Here is a 17,467-nt window from a genome sequence, read left to right as displayed (position 1 = left end):
CAGATTTGTCATTTGCTAGCACATCTCTGTCATAGGCCATCCTTCTCAACTCTTAATCCTTAAGTAGGGGTGTAGACATTCCTGTTTTGTTAGACTAAGCAGGGTGGATTAAATCTAAAATTCACACCACATAACTCAAAAGTACTAATGTGAGTTTGTCCTACAACTCTGTGACTATTCCTTGCTGCTCTTCTACTATGGAACTCTGAAGGAACCTTTCGAGTTTCCAGAATTCCTCTACTTGGTTCAGAAACTCCTACTTTTCTTTTTAGGAGGTTTGGCTCAGGAAATAGCTATATAATTTCTTTTTTCCAAAAGCCATGTGGTTCCCTGGAGGATAATAGTAGATGTGCTTGCTTGACCTCCAGGGAATGACGTCCTTTGTCTTTTCCCTCCTAAATCCCTCATTGTTTCTCTTCCAAGGACTTGTCCCTCCTTGTTTTAAAAGACAAGTTTAAGGATTCAGCCCAGGTACTCTGAAACTGGTCTGAATCAATCAGTCATCCAAAATGTAGTCTCAATGGGCCAAACAGTAGTACTTAGGGCAAGGAAATATAAACGCAATCAAGAAGACAATATTATTACCTGAAAAAAATATCAAATGTGGTGTCAATATGGATGTTTATCTCTTAGAAGGCGACATTTTCTGTCAATCAAAAACAAAGGCCTATTCTTCTAATCTTGCTTACCAGGTTAATCCACTTGAATACATCCTCTAAACATATTTGTATTTATATGTTTCATTTCTACTTGTATGGAAGGGAATATATCAATAGAGTGAAAACAAGCTTTGATTTGGAATCAGGGAGAGTTGTGGAAGGAGTTCCATCTCTAATAAAGGAGCCCAAGGGCAAGTCATTTTAGATTCATTACCCATAAAATGGTCATAATATTGCCTCATGGATTTGTTGTGAGAATCAAAGGCAAAGCACTTTCCCAATATCATCTCATTTTATTTTCACAGTTCTGAACTATGTAAATGTAAGTTTTTGTTATTATAAAGAAGTGCCAAGGTGTAGCAAGAAGAGAACCAATGAGACCTAGGTTCAAGTCCCATTTCCACCATATACTGGCTGTGTGGCCCTAGGGAAATCACATAACTCAGTACTCTCAGCAACTCTTTAAGACTGTAAGTTACAGGGAAGATGCTACCTAAGAAATTTTGGTGGAGGGAGTTTCCTCATCTGGAAGTTTCCTAAACCAATGGAATCACGAATACATTCTCTATCCCTATGATGATGATCATAGTGATAATTTCTATACAAATGAATATTGGTGTAGTCAAAACAATTATCCTTTCCCCTATTTCTTATTTCTAAACTGAAAATTTAACTAAATTATTGATGAGTTTTTATGAGGTATCTTGTAACAAATTACTAACACAATTGTTCCTCATTTGAACAAAACCCCCAAACTATAAAAGCTATTGGAGATACTAGAAAACACCCAGAACTCACACCTACGTTTTTTCCATGGCAACCAAAAGAAAGACATAAACTAATATCAAAAGGGCGAAGAAATAGTGTTTCAAAACAATCTCTTACATTTTAACACACTATCATTTGAAACCCAAGTACATTTAGTGCTGTTTCAAAGAGTCACTTAACTATAATGAGATGGCTTTCTTTATTTCCTGCTTCTTCCCACCACTAGCACCCACCATTCTTTCATCCCACTCAACATAATGCAAACATACTCCTTTTCATCATGCTGTATTTCTCAATAGTTGACTGTTGAAGACTGAAAGAGATGCAGTTCTAAACCTATTCTATTCTCTGACCTCCTATCCTGGTCCACCTTATAGGGGAAGGGGAAAAAAGTCACTCCATCAGCTTTCCACACTTATTCCCTTATTCTAATGGCTTCAGAAGACTCCTTCCAGAGACCAAAACCCATAAATATTAATAACCTACCTGAATTAATTCCTCAGTGATAAACAAATGTCCACCTGTTCCTACCCATTTCATCTCAGTGATTTTGAACTCCTGACTATCATTCAAACCATAGTCCTATTCTAAAACTATCCTCCCCTTTATACTATGCTTTTTGGAATGTGTGCTCTAGAGGTAACAAAGTTATTTCCATTTCAAACCATATCCTTTCCCATTTCTTCAGTATTTTTAGTCTCACTGAGACCCAACTCCTTCCAGATGATTCAGTCTCCCTGGTTGCTCTTTCCTGCATTGGTTACACTTTAACTGATTCCCATTGACTTCACTGGTCCAGGTAAGAGAATTTTAATATTCTTTGTTCCTCACCTCCACTTTCAATCTCTTTCTCTACCACTATCATCCAGTAACCATTTGTTCATCAGTCCATATCTACTATATAATCAAAATTGTTTCCCTTGTTTCTTCTATGAACTCAGTGTTTAGCTCATTGTCTCTCTCTCACCCAACTTTTGTCTTTGTATTAAGACACTTCAACAAAAATATTGATATTCCCTCAAATGTTCTGATCTCCTACTTCTTCAACTTCCTCTTTTTTTGTCAACAACTTCTAATTATTCATAGGTCAATTCTTTTTTTTAAAAAACCCTTACCTTCCATCTTGGAGTAAATACTGTGTATTGGCTCCAATGCAGAAGAGTGGTAAAGGCTAGGCAATGGGGGTCAAGTGACTTGCCCAGGGTCACACAGCTGGGAAGTGTCTGAGGTGTGACAGTTAAAAGAGTGGAGGCATAAACTGTTACAGATAAAAGAGTGGTAGCCTTAAACTGTGACCTCATAAATATGGTTTCAAATAAACAATATAGTGGTTGCCATGGGAAAATTCCCAAATATGAAATATACCCAAGTCAGCTGGGTTTAATAGAGATTTTAATTAATACAAATTAAGGAATTAATGAAAGGGAGAGAGAGAATAAGAGGAAATAATGAGAAAAGGGCTAGGCCAGCCCAGGCCAGCCTAGGCCCAAGCCCTAAGAGAGAGATCAGTCAGTCTTTAATCCACTCACCACAATATTTGTCCCAAGCAAGATTCTAGTGTTCAGAGAGACCCACCAGTTCAGCTCAGGAGCTCCACTAAGTTCAGCCACCAAGCCCTCCAATTCAGCTTTGGCAAGCTGCCCCTTCAGAGAGAGTTCTCTTAGAGAGATTTCCCTTCTCTCAGCTTCTGACCTCCTTTTATTTTTATTTTTATTTTTTTAAAACCCCTACCTTCTGTCTTGGAGTCAATACTGTGTATTGACTCCAAGGCAGAAGAGTGGTAAGGGCTAGGCAATGGGGGTCAAGTGACTTGCCCAGGGTCACACAGCTGGGAAGTGTCTGAGGCCAGATTTGAACCTAGGTCTGACCTCCTTTTAAAGAGAATTTTCTCCTATGTCACCTCCCCCAAGTTCTCACATCTACCAATCACAGTAGATGTTTTCCAAAGGACAGACCATTCTTAATCCACACCTCAGTAGACTAAACTTTTGAGTAATTCACACCTGAGTAGACTAAAACCTCACACCTCTTTTGTTAAGGCTTGTCCCTTACAAGTTTGCAAGTTGCCTGACCTTCATAGGTACTTAGCACCTTCCTAAAAATAGACTTAGCTTAAGGCTTTTGTTTCACTATAAGTATGGGTTAAGTACTTTTCATTGTTCAGTAAAGAGTTTACAACTTTATCTTCCCCTAAAGTATGCTTAAGTATGGGTGGAGTAGAGTTCTCACATTCCTGATCAAGTACCTTCATTGTTTAAAATGGGGAATAGTCTTAACCAAGTGTTCTGAAGTAGGGTCTGAGAATTTTTAAGATTCACAGAGGCCAGATTTGAACCTAGGACCTCTCATCTCTAGGTCGGACTCTCAATCCACTTAGCTATCCAGCTGCCCCCTCATAGGTCAATTCTTAATTTTGCCATCATCTACAAATGCACCACTTCCACATTTGCAAACTCTAAATTTCCCTTATCAGATCATAAAATCTGTCATCATTCTACCTCTGCCACTGTGCTACAATCTCATCTTCATCTGTTTTTCATCCTCACTGTCACCTCCAAGTCCTTAACTACTCATTTCTTTCCCAGTTCATCACCCTTATATTAACTAGTTCCTTCCCTTCCCCATTTGAATCCTTTGCAAACCAAGACTTTTGTACCTTCCTATGTAGTTCTGCCCTTATCCTATGACTGGCTTTACTCTACTAATCTTGAACCATTGATTTCTTCTACTATCCACTGCATTTGCTCCTATTCACATCTTGCTGAATGAGTATGCCTTCCCAATCTCAGTTCTATGATTTTGGAATATTATAACTGATGGTCCATTGCCCTGACACTGAGAGCTCTCATAGAGAGTTGCCCAGGATCACAAAGCCAAACTGTGCAAGAAGCAGGACATGGGTAAACACAACTGACTTCTCACATTGTTGCTGTGTACTTAGAAGGGACACTTTCTCCTTTTCTTTCCACTTCCCTTTCCTTTCTTCTCACCCCACCCCAAACACCTGCAAGAATGTTGTCTTTCTTTTAAGAGCATAAACGGAATGCATCTTTGTGAGAGAACCAGAAAAGTGCTCGCTTCCCTCATCTACCATCTTGTCTGATAACAGCCTACTGGGATTCAATTAATAACCATTGCCTTGGAAAGACTGGAGAATGAGAGGTAATTAGGGGAAAATTGGTTGTATTATCAGCTCTTGAACATATGGTGAATATTCCTTTGGATGAGAAACAATGACATGGTGGCAAAAGAACTTGGGTATTGCTAATTATTGATACAAGAAGAACAAGTTATCTCCTGACAGATAGGAGAAACTGGAGCCTTTCCTCTCAGTGGCAGTAAAGACTGCTCCCAATGACAGAAGATATGGCTAAATAGATGCCTGATGACATCGCTTGATACTGGCTATAGAGGGGCTAAACATAGGAGAGCCTATGACAGACAATGATCCTTAATCCTGTAGGAGCTGCTGGGCAGCTGCAGGAGAGGCTGACTATCTGTTGGAATCCCTGTAGAGCTTTGGGGATAGCTTATGCTCAGGGAAGGAAGTCTTTATTTTCCAAGACTTCTCTGGTGAATTTGATTTTACCATCAACATTCAGTAAAACTTTTCTGCTCAAGAAAAGTTCCATTTTTCATTTTATGGACATTGTGTTTGCAATAATAGGAGCAGAACAGCACTGAGAACCCTGGGAGAAAATAGGCAGTCTTCTCCCTATATATTCTAGATGGAAGCTAAAATCAGATGGTAAGAAAGTACTCAAAGTGAACCCAGACCCTTTCACTTTGTTTTGAGAGAGCTTCTTGTACAAGAGCTACAAGTATGAGGAAAGTTCTATGAAAATTATAATGTACCATGAGTTCCAAGTTTACACTTCTTCTCAATGTACAATTGAACAGAAAACCCCCTATTACTTTTTGAGATTGAATCTCTCTAGCTGATGGCATTAAAAAGAATTTGTATTTTTGTTATGCAGTCTTATATATTTAGGTGCACACAAATCTGACCTGAGTCAGGAAGACCTGGGTTCAAGTCCTGTCTCCAACATATAGTGGCTGTGTTCTCCTGAGCATATATCGCTCACTGTACCATATGATTCTTTATTGCAGAGTATCAGCCAACTGGCACTGGTAGGCTGTTTCTTCACAGGAAGCTTCTTATACCAGTGAAATTTTAAGTTTTGTCTCATTACTGCTTCATCATATAGAGAGCAATAATGGTTGGACCTGTGATTCCATTGCCAAAGGGAAATCCTGGTTGAGAAAATTTCCCCTTCCAATATAGGTTACCTTCTTGTAACTTGTAAACAGAGGGCTACTTAGAGAATTGTAAAGAGGGTACCTTCTATAAACACCGTGTGACTATATCTTGTCACACTTATTGTATTTACAGATTGTTTTAAGATTTAATTTGGTTTTTTCATTTACATATTAATCTGATCTGAATATTCTGTTACACTCTGTCACTTTCTATTACTGTGTTTTTGCAATTAGCTTTATGTTCTGTTACATTGTCTTTATTTTTACTCCTCCTATAACTGAACTAAAGATATAAGTTCACAGACAAGTTGGACACAGGTTTAGCTGACACATTATCATGGAATGTGCACTATGAATTTATTTTTTTTTAAATTATTGTTTTTCCTTTTATGTGCAATAGGATATTTGAATTTTCTTTCTTCTCTTATTTTTTGTACTTGAAGTACATGTAACCAGTATTTATGGTTTTTTGATTTTGCACTAAAATAAGTTTAAAATATCCATTAGGCCAAATATCAATGCATACCCAAAAACTTTAGACTATGAAAACCTGCCTTTGATTATTAAACATTATGGGATTGTTACTAATAATTATATCTGATTTCAGGAAGAAAGGATCACAAAAGAGCCATCCTATAGTGCCAAGAAGCACAAAGTCAAGAAGAGCAACTAATCCCAGTAGGATTGATGAGAATCTACGCCAATACAGAGGACTTGTTTTGAAGTTCAAGGAAGTAGCTGCTTGACAATGTCAGACATAGGATTTCCCTGTACCAGATCCAGACAAGTATCTCAGTTTGGCTACCATTTTGGTTCCCCTCTCCCTGAGAGTGAAGATAAAATCAGACCAGGGAATGATACTTCCCTTTTACTTAAAAATCTAGTCCCTTTTCTCTCTTTCATAGTATGGCCATTTTCTGTAGTCCTGGCTGCTGATTGGGCAAGTGCATAATTGCTGCAATGACATACAGGCTTGTGGGACATAAATCACTTTAATGGGGCTCTGATTCAAAGACTTGTTATGGGCTTATTCTTGATTACTCATAATTTTATATACAATTTTATATTATTTTTATATTTTTATATATTTTTATTTTATATTTTATATAATATTATATACATAATTTTATAAACAATTGTATATACAATTATATACAAATTTATATACAATATAACAAAATTTTCCCCCAAAATTTAATTTTTCCTCTTCTATTTGGGTTTTTTTTTAATGTTTTTGGATTTTCTTTTGATAACTGATTTATTTACCCCATAATTCAACCATGTATCCTTAGTTGATCCATATGTTGGTCAACACCGTCCTCAGGGGGAATTGTATAATTTTTGTTAAATTCAAGATCTTATTTTTTTGTTTGTTTTGAGAGTAATTTCAGAAAAATATATTTGCTAACTCTCCGAATCAAAAAGTGAACTGTTTGGAGAAGGTACCATAGAGATGCCTGTTGTGAATTTCAAAACTATTCCACCCTAATCAGACCATTCTTTAGAAGATTTCCTGATCAGTAAGATATACTGAGATACTTGGAATAACAGACTCAGGTCTTGGAAACTCTACATTCTTCACCCTACTCAGATTAACAAGATTTTGAAGGTCTGCATCAAATTTAAGATTTCATTATGTGAGGAGATGGCTCAACAGACACATGCAATAAAAAGGATAGACCTCTGGGCTGTCCTAAGTCAAGCTAAGTCCTCATTGGTACAGATGAGACTCAGAAAAATGGTGCAAAAAACATTCATATAAGGCACGGCACTTCCTGGACCTTCCTCTTTCCCTGAAGAGATGACTCTGGCTGGCAGTGTGCTAAGCATTCCAACATCTTGGAGCGTTGGGTGATGAGTTTTGCCCTGGAGCTGATTTCAGTTTTAGGCATCTTAGCTAAGCCTCTTTGGAGGTCAGGTTGATTCTTTCCTCCTTCACACTCAAAACCTTACTTTCTACATCTCCTATCTTCTTGCCCGGTACTAGCCCCTTCCTTCCTCCTTCTTAAAATCTTTTCTATTATATCAATTAAATCACCATAAAATTTGGCAGCTGACTTGGGTATTTTATTATTTGGGATTTCCCATGGCGACCATTCTTAAATTTAGATTTTTTTCAGTCTCAACCATAATTTCACCCTTTACACTGTAGAAACCACACCTGCCTCAAAAAATTCAGAATGAACTTTTGGATGTAGAGAATTGAACTAGGGGGCTGGGGAGGGGGGAGGTGAACACATTTACTCTAAATGTAAACTCTTATGCCAAAGGGGATTGCTCCCTAATTGGCTTTTTATCAATGCACCTACCAATAGTTGGTTTTTCTCTTTCCCTTTTATCCCATAATTATTGTAATTTCCCCTTAGAAAGTGCAATATTGAATGCACCTCCTATAAGAGATCTTTAGCTGGTTATATGAAATGATTAATTGGAGAAATTAGACATGTAAATTTGGGAATTTCAACATGCTCATCTACCAAAATATCATGGGGGAGGGGGAGGATTATGTAGATAGAATTCTCTCCCCAAAGTCTATCTTACCCAGCATTCCATTTGTGTGCTTACACTTCGTGAACACTATATGAATGGACGGAGGATTAAGTTTTGGAGTCTCTCTCTTCTTCCTGGAATATGGTTGAGGAGGCTGGCTGGGAGCCAGGCGAGAGAATCCATACACATGGTCAGTTCGGTTAGAAAATTAGGCTTTATATGTCTATCTTTTTTTATTTTTTCTACTTCAAGTGATTATTAATAAAACTCTCTGGAAAAGTAAGAACCTAGAGTTACTGATATTAATTTAAATTTTACAGAACTTTACAGAAATTTTACAGAACTGAGAGACTAATTGATTAATTAGGAGCATACATTCAGCATATTTCAAGAACCCAGGTCTTCTTGGCTTTAATGATATCTTTTAAATGGTTCAAATACAATTAGAAAAAGTCATCATTAATAGTAAAAAAAAATCTGGGAAAATGTCATTGAGAGAAAAAGTAGTGAAACAATAAAGGAAATAAGGTAGAAAAGGAAAAGGGTACCTCCAGCAGACTTATCTCTTTGCAAAAACCCATATATACTCAGTAGAGATGGACATATACTTTACTTAGTGTAAGTAAATCTCAAAATGAAGTCATAAATCCATTATCAGTCAAATAAGATTGAATGAGATGATAATTATATAATACATGAGTTTTTTTCTCAGAATATTGGTTATTTTAATCCTGATTTCATTGACTAATTACTTGATATAAACCTAAGGTCTCTCTATGCTTCATCTATATTATATGCTTTGGGGATCAATAAATTCTTTTCTATTTCTTGAGAATAAGTAGAGAACTTGAATTAGTATATAAACAAAGCCTTTTTAAAATTTACTATACTAAGTCATCCAACAAGATTTACAGCCTAAATTTCTAATTTCCAAAGAATCCAAATGTTTCAAACTTTCCACAAAAGCATTCAAGACACGAGTCTTCTCCTGAAGTAGAATTCCAAATAAAAATGTCTCAGTCTCTCTCTTTCATACATGACAGTGGGGAGAGTTCACATTTTGCTGTGATTAGGTAATTCTTTCTTAGAATAACAACTAGCATGAAAACATCTATTCTAGTTAAAAAGTGGATTGTTTGACTTTATAAATTGTTTTTTAAAGGGAATATATAAATGAAAAGAAGAAAGGCAGTGCAGTGTTTTGGATATACAGCCAGCCTCACAATCAGGAATTCAACAACTAACTTCAGTACATTCTGGCTTTGAGCAAGCCAGGTTAAATTATCAGGTGTTTCTGACAGTTTGTTAAGATTATAAATTGGAGAGATAGTGTTAATCTACATTAGTAAAGTGATCTAGTAAGTTTCCTCACCCACTAGGGGATCACAGATCTAATATAAAATTAAAAAATAAAATAAAAAGATAGCAGAATTAAGGGACTGTTTTTAAATACTTGTAAATTTTAACTGTATGGGGAGCTTTTGGGGGTAGAAACTCCTTCCACAGATGCAGATAAGCAACTCATTTCTAATTTATAGTTTTATAGAATTTTCTACAGCATTTGAGAGTTTTAAGTGCCTCTTACAGAGAATGAGAGTTCTTATGGACTGCAAGACAAATTCTCTCTCCCCACATATTACCTCACAAAATTTATAGTAGATAAATTATCAGTTTTAAATATTTCATAATATAGTCATTAAGGAAAAAAAGGGGGGCATCTGAGTAGCTTAGTGAATTGAGAGACAGGCCCAGAGACAGGAGGTTCTGGGTTCTAATCTGGCCTCAGACACTTCCTAGCTGTGTAACCCTGGATAGGCAAGTCATTTAACCCCATCGCTTAACCCTTACCACTCTTCTGCCTTGGAACCAATACACAGTATTGGTTCCAAGATGGAAGGTAAGGGTTTAAAAAATTAATAAAAATACTTAAAGCTCTCAGACATGCCCTTTTTATTCCCCATTCCACTGTTTCTGTAGGTAGCCAGTAAAGGACACCTCACAGGCATATGTTTCAGAGTCCAGCTAAGGCAGTTCCTATTTCAAGCATTCTGAATAGATAGGATATGTAAATAAGAATGGTAGCAGAGGGGTGCTGAGGAGACAGATCAGTATCAAAGTTGTGTAAGCAAAGCTAAAAAGGGACAAAGTAGTTTTTAAAGTTAACTTGATCAAAATCTATGTAAAAATAAATTGGGGAAAACAGAATCCTAACAATAACCTTAAATATGAATAAGAAGCAATCATACTTAATTTGTTCATTAAAAATGAATGAATTAAACAAGTCAGCAATAGGAGAGTGGCACAGTGAATAAAAAACCAAAACTTAACAATGTACAGCATACAAAAAATATATCTAAAATTAAAGACAATATAGAATGAAAATAAGTCACTGGAACAAAGTATACTGTCAGATGATTTCATAAAAGCATAACTTAGAGTCATTCTAACAAAGGAAAAATAAAAATCATATGTCACAGAGATAAATAGGGTAGGTAGAGAGAAAGACAGATAGACAGACCATTTATTAGCCATTTACCATATGTTAACCATTGTGCTAAATTCTGGGAATACAAATAGAAAAAAAAATACCAATAAAACAAGCTCCTCAAGGAGCTTTCATTCTAATAGGAGAAGGCAAAGCATAATGGGAATCTGGAAACTGAGGGCAGCTTACAGAGAAAAGGGTATCCCCATAGGAATAAGACTGCTAAGGAGGTAAAGCAATCTGGAGAATGAAATAAGCAGGGAATGAAAAGAGGATGGAAAAAAGAATCATTGCCTAATTCCCCAGATATAGCAACAAAATTCATAAAGGGATTAATTTTGAATATCTTCTTAAATGCTTTCATAAATATATGTTATCTCCATCATTAGTACATAAGTTTCTTAAAAGCAGATTGTTTTACTTTTGCTTTTATATCCCCAGTGCTTAGCAGTGTCTTAGAAATGGTATTTAATAAATGTTTCTTGAATGAATGGTAAAAGACTGCCTTTTTTTAAAACTGGACATACCAAACAGAAATCAAGATAAAAAGTAAAATGCAGAAGTGAATAGACTGCTGCAAAAAAGTTAAATTTGAAAGACTTGAGGTTAAAGAATACACCTATTTCTTAACACTAAACACATACACACATACACGGAAACACATTTCAAAGAAAATTTTGAAAGGCAGAAATTCCTTACAGATCATAATGTAGAAACAAAGTGATTAATAGAAGAAAATAATCAAACAATAAAGAACTAAATACATATTTAATAATAACCTGAATAATGAGTAGATCAAAGAATGAAACATAGAAATAGTTATCTGAAAGAATGATAATGAAACAGCATCTAAAAATTTAGAGGTTATAACTAAGTTGTAGTCAGAAGAAAAATAACATCTCTAAGAACATATTAATAAAACAGAATGTTTAAATTAATTTCTAGAATTAGTGTTGTATCAGTCAAACTACCAAAGAATTAACATTCTTAAATTGCTGATATATACAGAAAAGTATCAATGTGAACTAACCCAAAGCATCATAAACAGAGTCAGGATAACTATAAACAATGGCTATAACAATGCACATAAACCCATCACCACAAAACAATCAAGAATAAATGTTGTGGGGGGGCAGCTGGGTGGCTCAGTGGATTGAGAGCCAGGCCCAGAGATGGGAGGTCCTGGGTTCAAATATGGCCTCAAATACTTCCTAGCTGTGTGACCCTGGACAAGTCACTTGACCCCCATTTCCTAGCTCTTACCACTCTTCTACCTAGCCCTTAGAACCAACACATAGAACTGATTCTAAGATGGAAGGTAAGGGTTTAAAAAAAAAAGAATGAATGTTGTGAAATTATAAGGAAGAAGCTTGATCTCAAAGATGAGGCATGAAATGACATTTTCTCCCTCTTCTTTTGCAGAGACAATGAGGGTAGGTTGGGGAAGAAAGATGTGTAGCACTGAATAATCACCAAATGTTTGATATGTTGATGGATTTTTTCTCTCTTGAAGAAATTGTTTAAAAGAAATTTTTTTAAAGTAGTGCCTTCAAGGAGAAGGGAGGGGGTATGCAGAAGAAAATCTAGACTATATAAAAACAAATAATATATTTTCTAATCTTTCCTATTTTTTAGTTTTTATTATTTCTCTGTGAAAGAAAGGCCTACAGTTTTAGCCTTAGTATATTTCCTTTAAATGTTATTATAAGTGATAGACTATCATAGTGACTAAACAATTAAAGTTGAGTCACCACTTGACAATGAAGAGACTCAAAGTGGGCATAAATAGGCTATAGCATATTATCAGTTAAGCAGAAGTAGCAGAGAAGATGCCATAAAATGGACATAAAGCCAGAAAAGAAGCTTGGTTAGTTAGAATAAAGGATTACCAGTGGACAGACTGTATATTTCATTGGTATCCATATGATGTCAAAAGATCTTGAGATGCCCTCCAACACACTGGGTAGATGCCTTTGTGGCTGATTTACAGGAAGAAAAAAGGCAAGAGTTCCTTAGGATGAAAAGCTGTGGTTAGGTTGCTATCTTCACTTCTGGAGATAGTATGCACACTGATGAGATCACAAATTCATCAAAGCATCAAAGGTCAAGCTAAAGGAATATTCCAAGATTCAGCAAGTGGGGAAAAAAAGATCATGCCTGCCCACACCATTAAATATCTGCAATATCAATTAGCACACATACAAGGCAGCTTCCAAAAGGATCAGAGTACTTATCAGAGTACAATCACAGAGAAGCAAATACACAGGAGACTATCTGGCAAAATGAGAAGGACTGACTAATGTGGCTATTTTTGCTTATGTTTACTTATGCTAAAGATAATATTTTGCAAACACACATTGTTGGAACTTCATCTATAGTCAATATTAGGAGGTAAAGAGGATAGTGGTAAGGAGTAGAGGATTTAATCATGTCAGGCGTCAGAAAAGTGCCATAAGCTTTTTATTAAGACTGTCACTTACGTGGCTTTGCATTGGCGACCACGATAATACTTTCAGTGGAATGTGCTTGAGGGTATCTGCTATTTTCTCCTTGGCCTTGACCACTGCTGTATTCTATGACTTCTACATGTCCAAGAGGAACGCTCCATTTTAGTAAGTATCTTTGGCTGGTTGATACAGCCCCACTGCTTTCATGTGACGTGCTGAAAGAATCAGAGCAATTTTATGAGATATCATTAATTACATATTTTATGGCATTTCCTGTCACAGAGGGCATGCAAATAAGGGATGTTTAAGCTGTTAAATTATAGGAGTTCTATCTTTCTTTGGAACAAGACCTATGTGGTTCTGTATTTGGGCACCCAGTACATTAGAGGGTGGAGAAATCTTTCCAACTCTGAGTCAGAAAACAGAAGGAATAATAGTGAAATTACATATTTCCTCAGAAAGCATTACAGTGCTCAGCTTAATGGTTAATTATCTACTAAAAGGGATGAGCTGGTCCTGTGCTGACTATCATATTGAAGAATTTCAAATACACTAGGAGAAAGGTTAACATTATTTGTTTAAAAAAAATTCCTATTTGATTAGGAAAATTATCTAATCATTTCATACATATCTTTGTTAGTTATAGTTCAATAACAAAAATTCTACCATTGTCACTCCTCTATGATCCTAAGATTACAGGATTATTTTTATATTGAATGTACAGACATCCAAGTGACCAGAGAGTGTATTGTCCTAAGTACAATGATGAGAAAACTAAGACTTAGAAAAGTTAAGTGACCTGCCTGAGGTTACCAATGGAAAGTAATAGATTTAATATATAAAGCCATGTTTTTTGGCTCTGAATCAGGTGCTTTTTTTCCATTTTATAATGTTGCTCATACACACTTATATTGGATGTACCCAAAATCTTAGTCCAGTTTAAGCTTTAGGAACTGTTATAGCTGTATTAAACATTATATTGCAGTGTTAGATTTATGAATTGCTTTGTTCAACACAGCTCTGTGAAGTAAGGAATGAAAATGCCACTGTCCTTCTATAGATAAGGAAACTGAAGTTCAGAGGGATTTTTTAAGTAACTAGCTCAACTTGATTGGGTCGTTTCCCAAATCACTCAGTCAGAAAAAAGTATTTATAAAGTGCTTCCTATATATCAGATACTAGGCTGATGTTAGACATGTCATTGTCCAGTTATTTTTAGAAAACCCCACTTGGGGGTTTCTCGGCAAAGATATTGGAGTGGCTTGCCAATTCTTTCTCAACCTCAGTTTACAGATGAGGACACTGAGGCAGAGTTAAAAGGCTTGTTGTCCAAGGTGACACAATTAGTAAGTATCTGAGACAGGATTTGAATTCGGGAAGAGAACTCTCCAGGTCCAGCACTACAAACAACTGGGCTACCTAGCAGTAGCCCCATAGGTTACAAAACAAAGAAAGTAAAAACAAACAAAAATTCCCTCCCCTTAAGGAACTTTTATTCTAATAGGTGAGATGACAGATACGCCACCATTAAATCATTACACTCCCCATCTGCCTTGATGCCTAGTTTCTACTTCAAGGACTGGATGCTTCTCTCAAAATAAAATTACTTCAATCTCATGACCAACACCTTTCCACTGCCATCAGTCTGCCCTCCCCTCTGACTGCAGGATGGAACACTTAATTCCTCCCAAAACTTTCCTTTAAAGAGGGCAGGAAGTGGATCTGCAGAAAACTCCACTTTGCATCAGCATCTCTGCATAGTTTCATCCCTACTTCACAAGATACCTCCACTATTGGCCTCCTCTTTCTCCCTTCCAGCTTTCTTTTGTGTGTGGTCTTCTCTCTTTCTTTTTCTCATTTATATCCCTAGAGTAGAACACAGCAGGTTCTAATAATTGTTTATTGAATTGAATTGTTTTGAACTAGTTGCTACAGATATATACAGAGTAAAAGTAAGGTCATCTGAAAGGGAAGGCTTTGGCAGCTGGAAGTGAGAGACAACAGGAAAGACTTGGGTAAAAGGTAGACTTTGACCTGAGTCTTGATGGAAGCCAAGGAAACTAAGAGAGATAGAAGCGATTAAGCCTCAGGGGACAGTCAGTGCAAAGGCATTAATATAGGAGATGGAGTGTCAGATTCTAGGAACAAGAAGTAGGACAGATTAGTCGGCAAATAGAGAGTGAAGCAGAAGATGCCTGGAAATGTAGTAAGGGCCAAATGATGAAGAGATTGGAATGTCACCAGACACTGCAGTTTGATACTAGAACTGTAAGTCAGAGCAGGAGGCACCGAGTTAGAGGCTGGGGTGACACGATCAGACGTGTACTTGAGAAGAATCACCTTGATGTTTAGAGAAAGATAGTTTAGAAGGGATGGGGGAGTCTCTCAAGATCTTTCCTGATTCCCTCAACTGCTAAGGCCCTTCCAACCAATATACTGTAAGAGAGAAAAATCTGGAAACTTTGGGAATAAGCCTGGAAGAGCTACAAGAATCCTGCAAGCAGTGAAGGGGGGATGGACACTTGGAACCTTGGAGGGAGAGGAAAAAGCTGATCCAGGCAGTTGAAAGGAACTCCGGGAAGAGAGTACCTGGACAGAGGTTTGTTTTTTTTGGACTCTGACTGAATCTCAAAGTCAGTGATCTTTCTCTCCCCAAATTCCTGATCCCAGGTCCTCCTGAACCCCAGCCAATCGACAAGGACTTTGAGAGACAAGCCGTCCACAAAGAAGATCTCTACAACTCCCTTCGAACCTTGAACTTGAGGACACTTGCTGTACCAGCCAAGAAACCAGAGTTTCTCTACTCTGAACCTCTCAGGGGTTTAGGTTATCAGACATGAGCTGTCTAACTTTGGAGGGAAGGGTGTTAATTAGGTAGGGACCCCCTCTCCCTCTTTCCCTCCTGAATCTCAATCCTTACCCTTCATCAACCCTGTCCCTTTCCTGCTTCCCTTGAATAAACTCAATCATTAGGACCCAGAACTGACTCCAGCTTTATTAGAGGACAGCCTGAATTGAGGGGAGGAAAGAAAGGGTTTCTTTCTCCCCAGAAGAAAGAGGTTTGCCACCTGAACCCTCTTCCAACAAAGATCCCAGAGAGCCTGCCAGTAGGAATTGAAGGCAGCCATAGTGAGGGGGTCTAGTCAGAGGGGGCTGAGGGGGAAAAGACAAATTTCATCCTCTTTCTCTCCTCTGGCTAAACAACACCTCCTCTCACTCTGTCCCTGCTTTAAAAGGAAGAGGCTCCATTTCCATTTTTCCCTTTCCCCAATTTATTACAGTACCTTATACTGAACTACTTTGTACAAATTTATATTTATTTGCTTTCTTAGATAGATGACAGATAGATTGATAGACAGATGGAGAGAATATTTATTAAGCAATGTATGGAAGAGATAGAATGGGATATTATCGCTATATTTATGAGGTTTCACAAGACATTTTAATTTCCATGATCTCTTTTGATCCTCAAAGCAAAGTTGCTGTGAAAGCAGGTAGGATGATTTCTGGTTTATGGTGGAGGGAACTGAGAACCATGAACATAAGGGACATATACCAGGTCACAAAACTTGTGAGCAGTAAAGCCAAAAATAAACTCCATGTCTTTTGAATTATAGTTAGTATAATAGTAGCTCCTTGAGGGCAGGGGCTGTTTCATTTTTCTCTTTGTATTACTAGCTACCAGCAGAGTGTCAGGAGACATTTTAGAAATGCTGAATGAATGACTGATGGTCCCATATGCATGGATACACTAATCTGTCTCTCACATCATTTTCCTGGGACTTTCCTGCATCCAAATGTAGGTTTTCTAAAAAATAAATCAATTTTTCAAGGGACTATTAAAACAAATGCTCTATTTAATATGGAAAATGCCATGCCTTTAGTTTTTCTCTTCCTCATTAGGTGGGCAAGACTGAATTTATTTCACTAATTGTTTTACCTGACATTCATAGAAGTGAAGGCAGTATGGTGTGTAGTGTATGACAATGACTGCAGAAGCAAAAAGGACGGGGTTCTAGACTAGTGTCTGACACAATAATAGCTATATGAACCTGAGCTAGTCAGCTCCCAAGACAACTGCTTCAAACTCCACAATAACTAAGGTCCTAACATGTAGACCCTAAGGCCCTAAAGGCAGTTCAGTGACACAGTAGATAGAGCACTGGGCCTGGAGTCAGAAAGACTAAGTTCAAAACCAGCCCCAGATATTCATTAGTTATGTGACCCTGGGCAAGTCACTTAATCTTGTTTGCCTCAGATTCCTCATCTATAAAGTAAGTGAGCTGGAGAAGGAAAAAGTAAACCCACCAGTCCAGTAGCTTTTCCAAGAAAACCCCAAATCGGGTTGCAAGCAGTTA

At 37.1% G+C, this 17,467-nt stretch overlaps 1 protein-coding gene across 6 annotated transcripts in view; it reads right to left on the bottom strand.

The window, feature by feature from the left end:
• ARHGEF10 (Rho guanine nucleotide exchange factor 10) overlaps positions 1–17,467 on the bottom strand; it is a 242,570-nt gene that overhangs the window by 92,923 nt on the left and 132,180 nt on the right. For all 6 annotated transcript variants that reach the window (XM_007476218.3, XM_007476220.3, XM_007476221.3 and 3 more), the window contains one exon: positions 13,143–13,324. In XM_007476218.3, the coding sequence (XP_007476280.2) occupies positions 13,143–13,324 (182 nt within the window). The remainder of the gene's footprint in view (positions 1–13,142; positions 13,325–17,467) is intronic.

This window comes from Monodelphis domestica, chromosome 1, assembly GCF_027887165.1.
Source record: "Monodelphis domestica isolate mMonDom1 chromosome 1, mMonDom1.pri, whole genome shotgun sequence".
Classification (NCBI taxonomy): Eukaryota; Metazoa; Chordata; class Mammalia; order Didelphimorphia; family Didelphidae; genus Monodelphis; species Monodelphis domestica.
The sequence above is the reverse complement of the archived record's forward strand: the minus strand, read 5'-3'. Positions and strand labels throughout refer to the sequence as shown.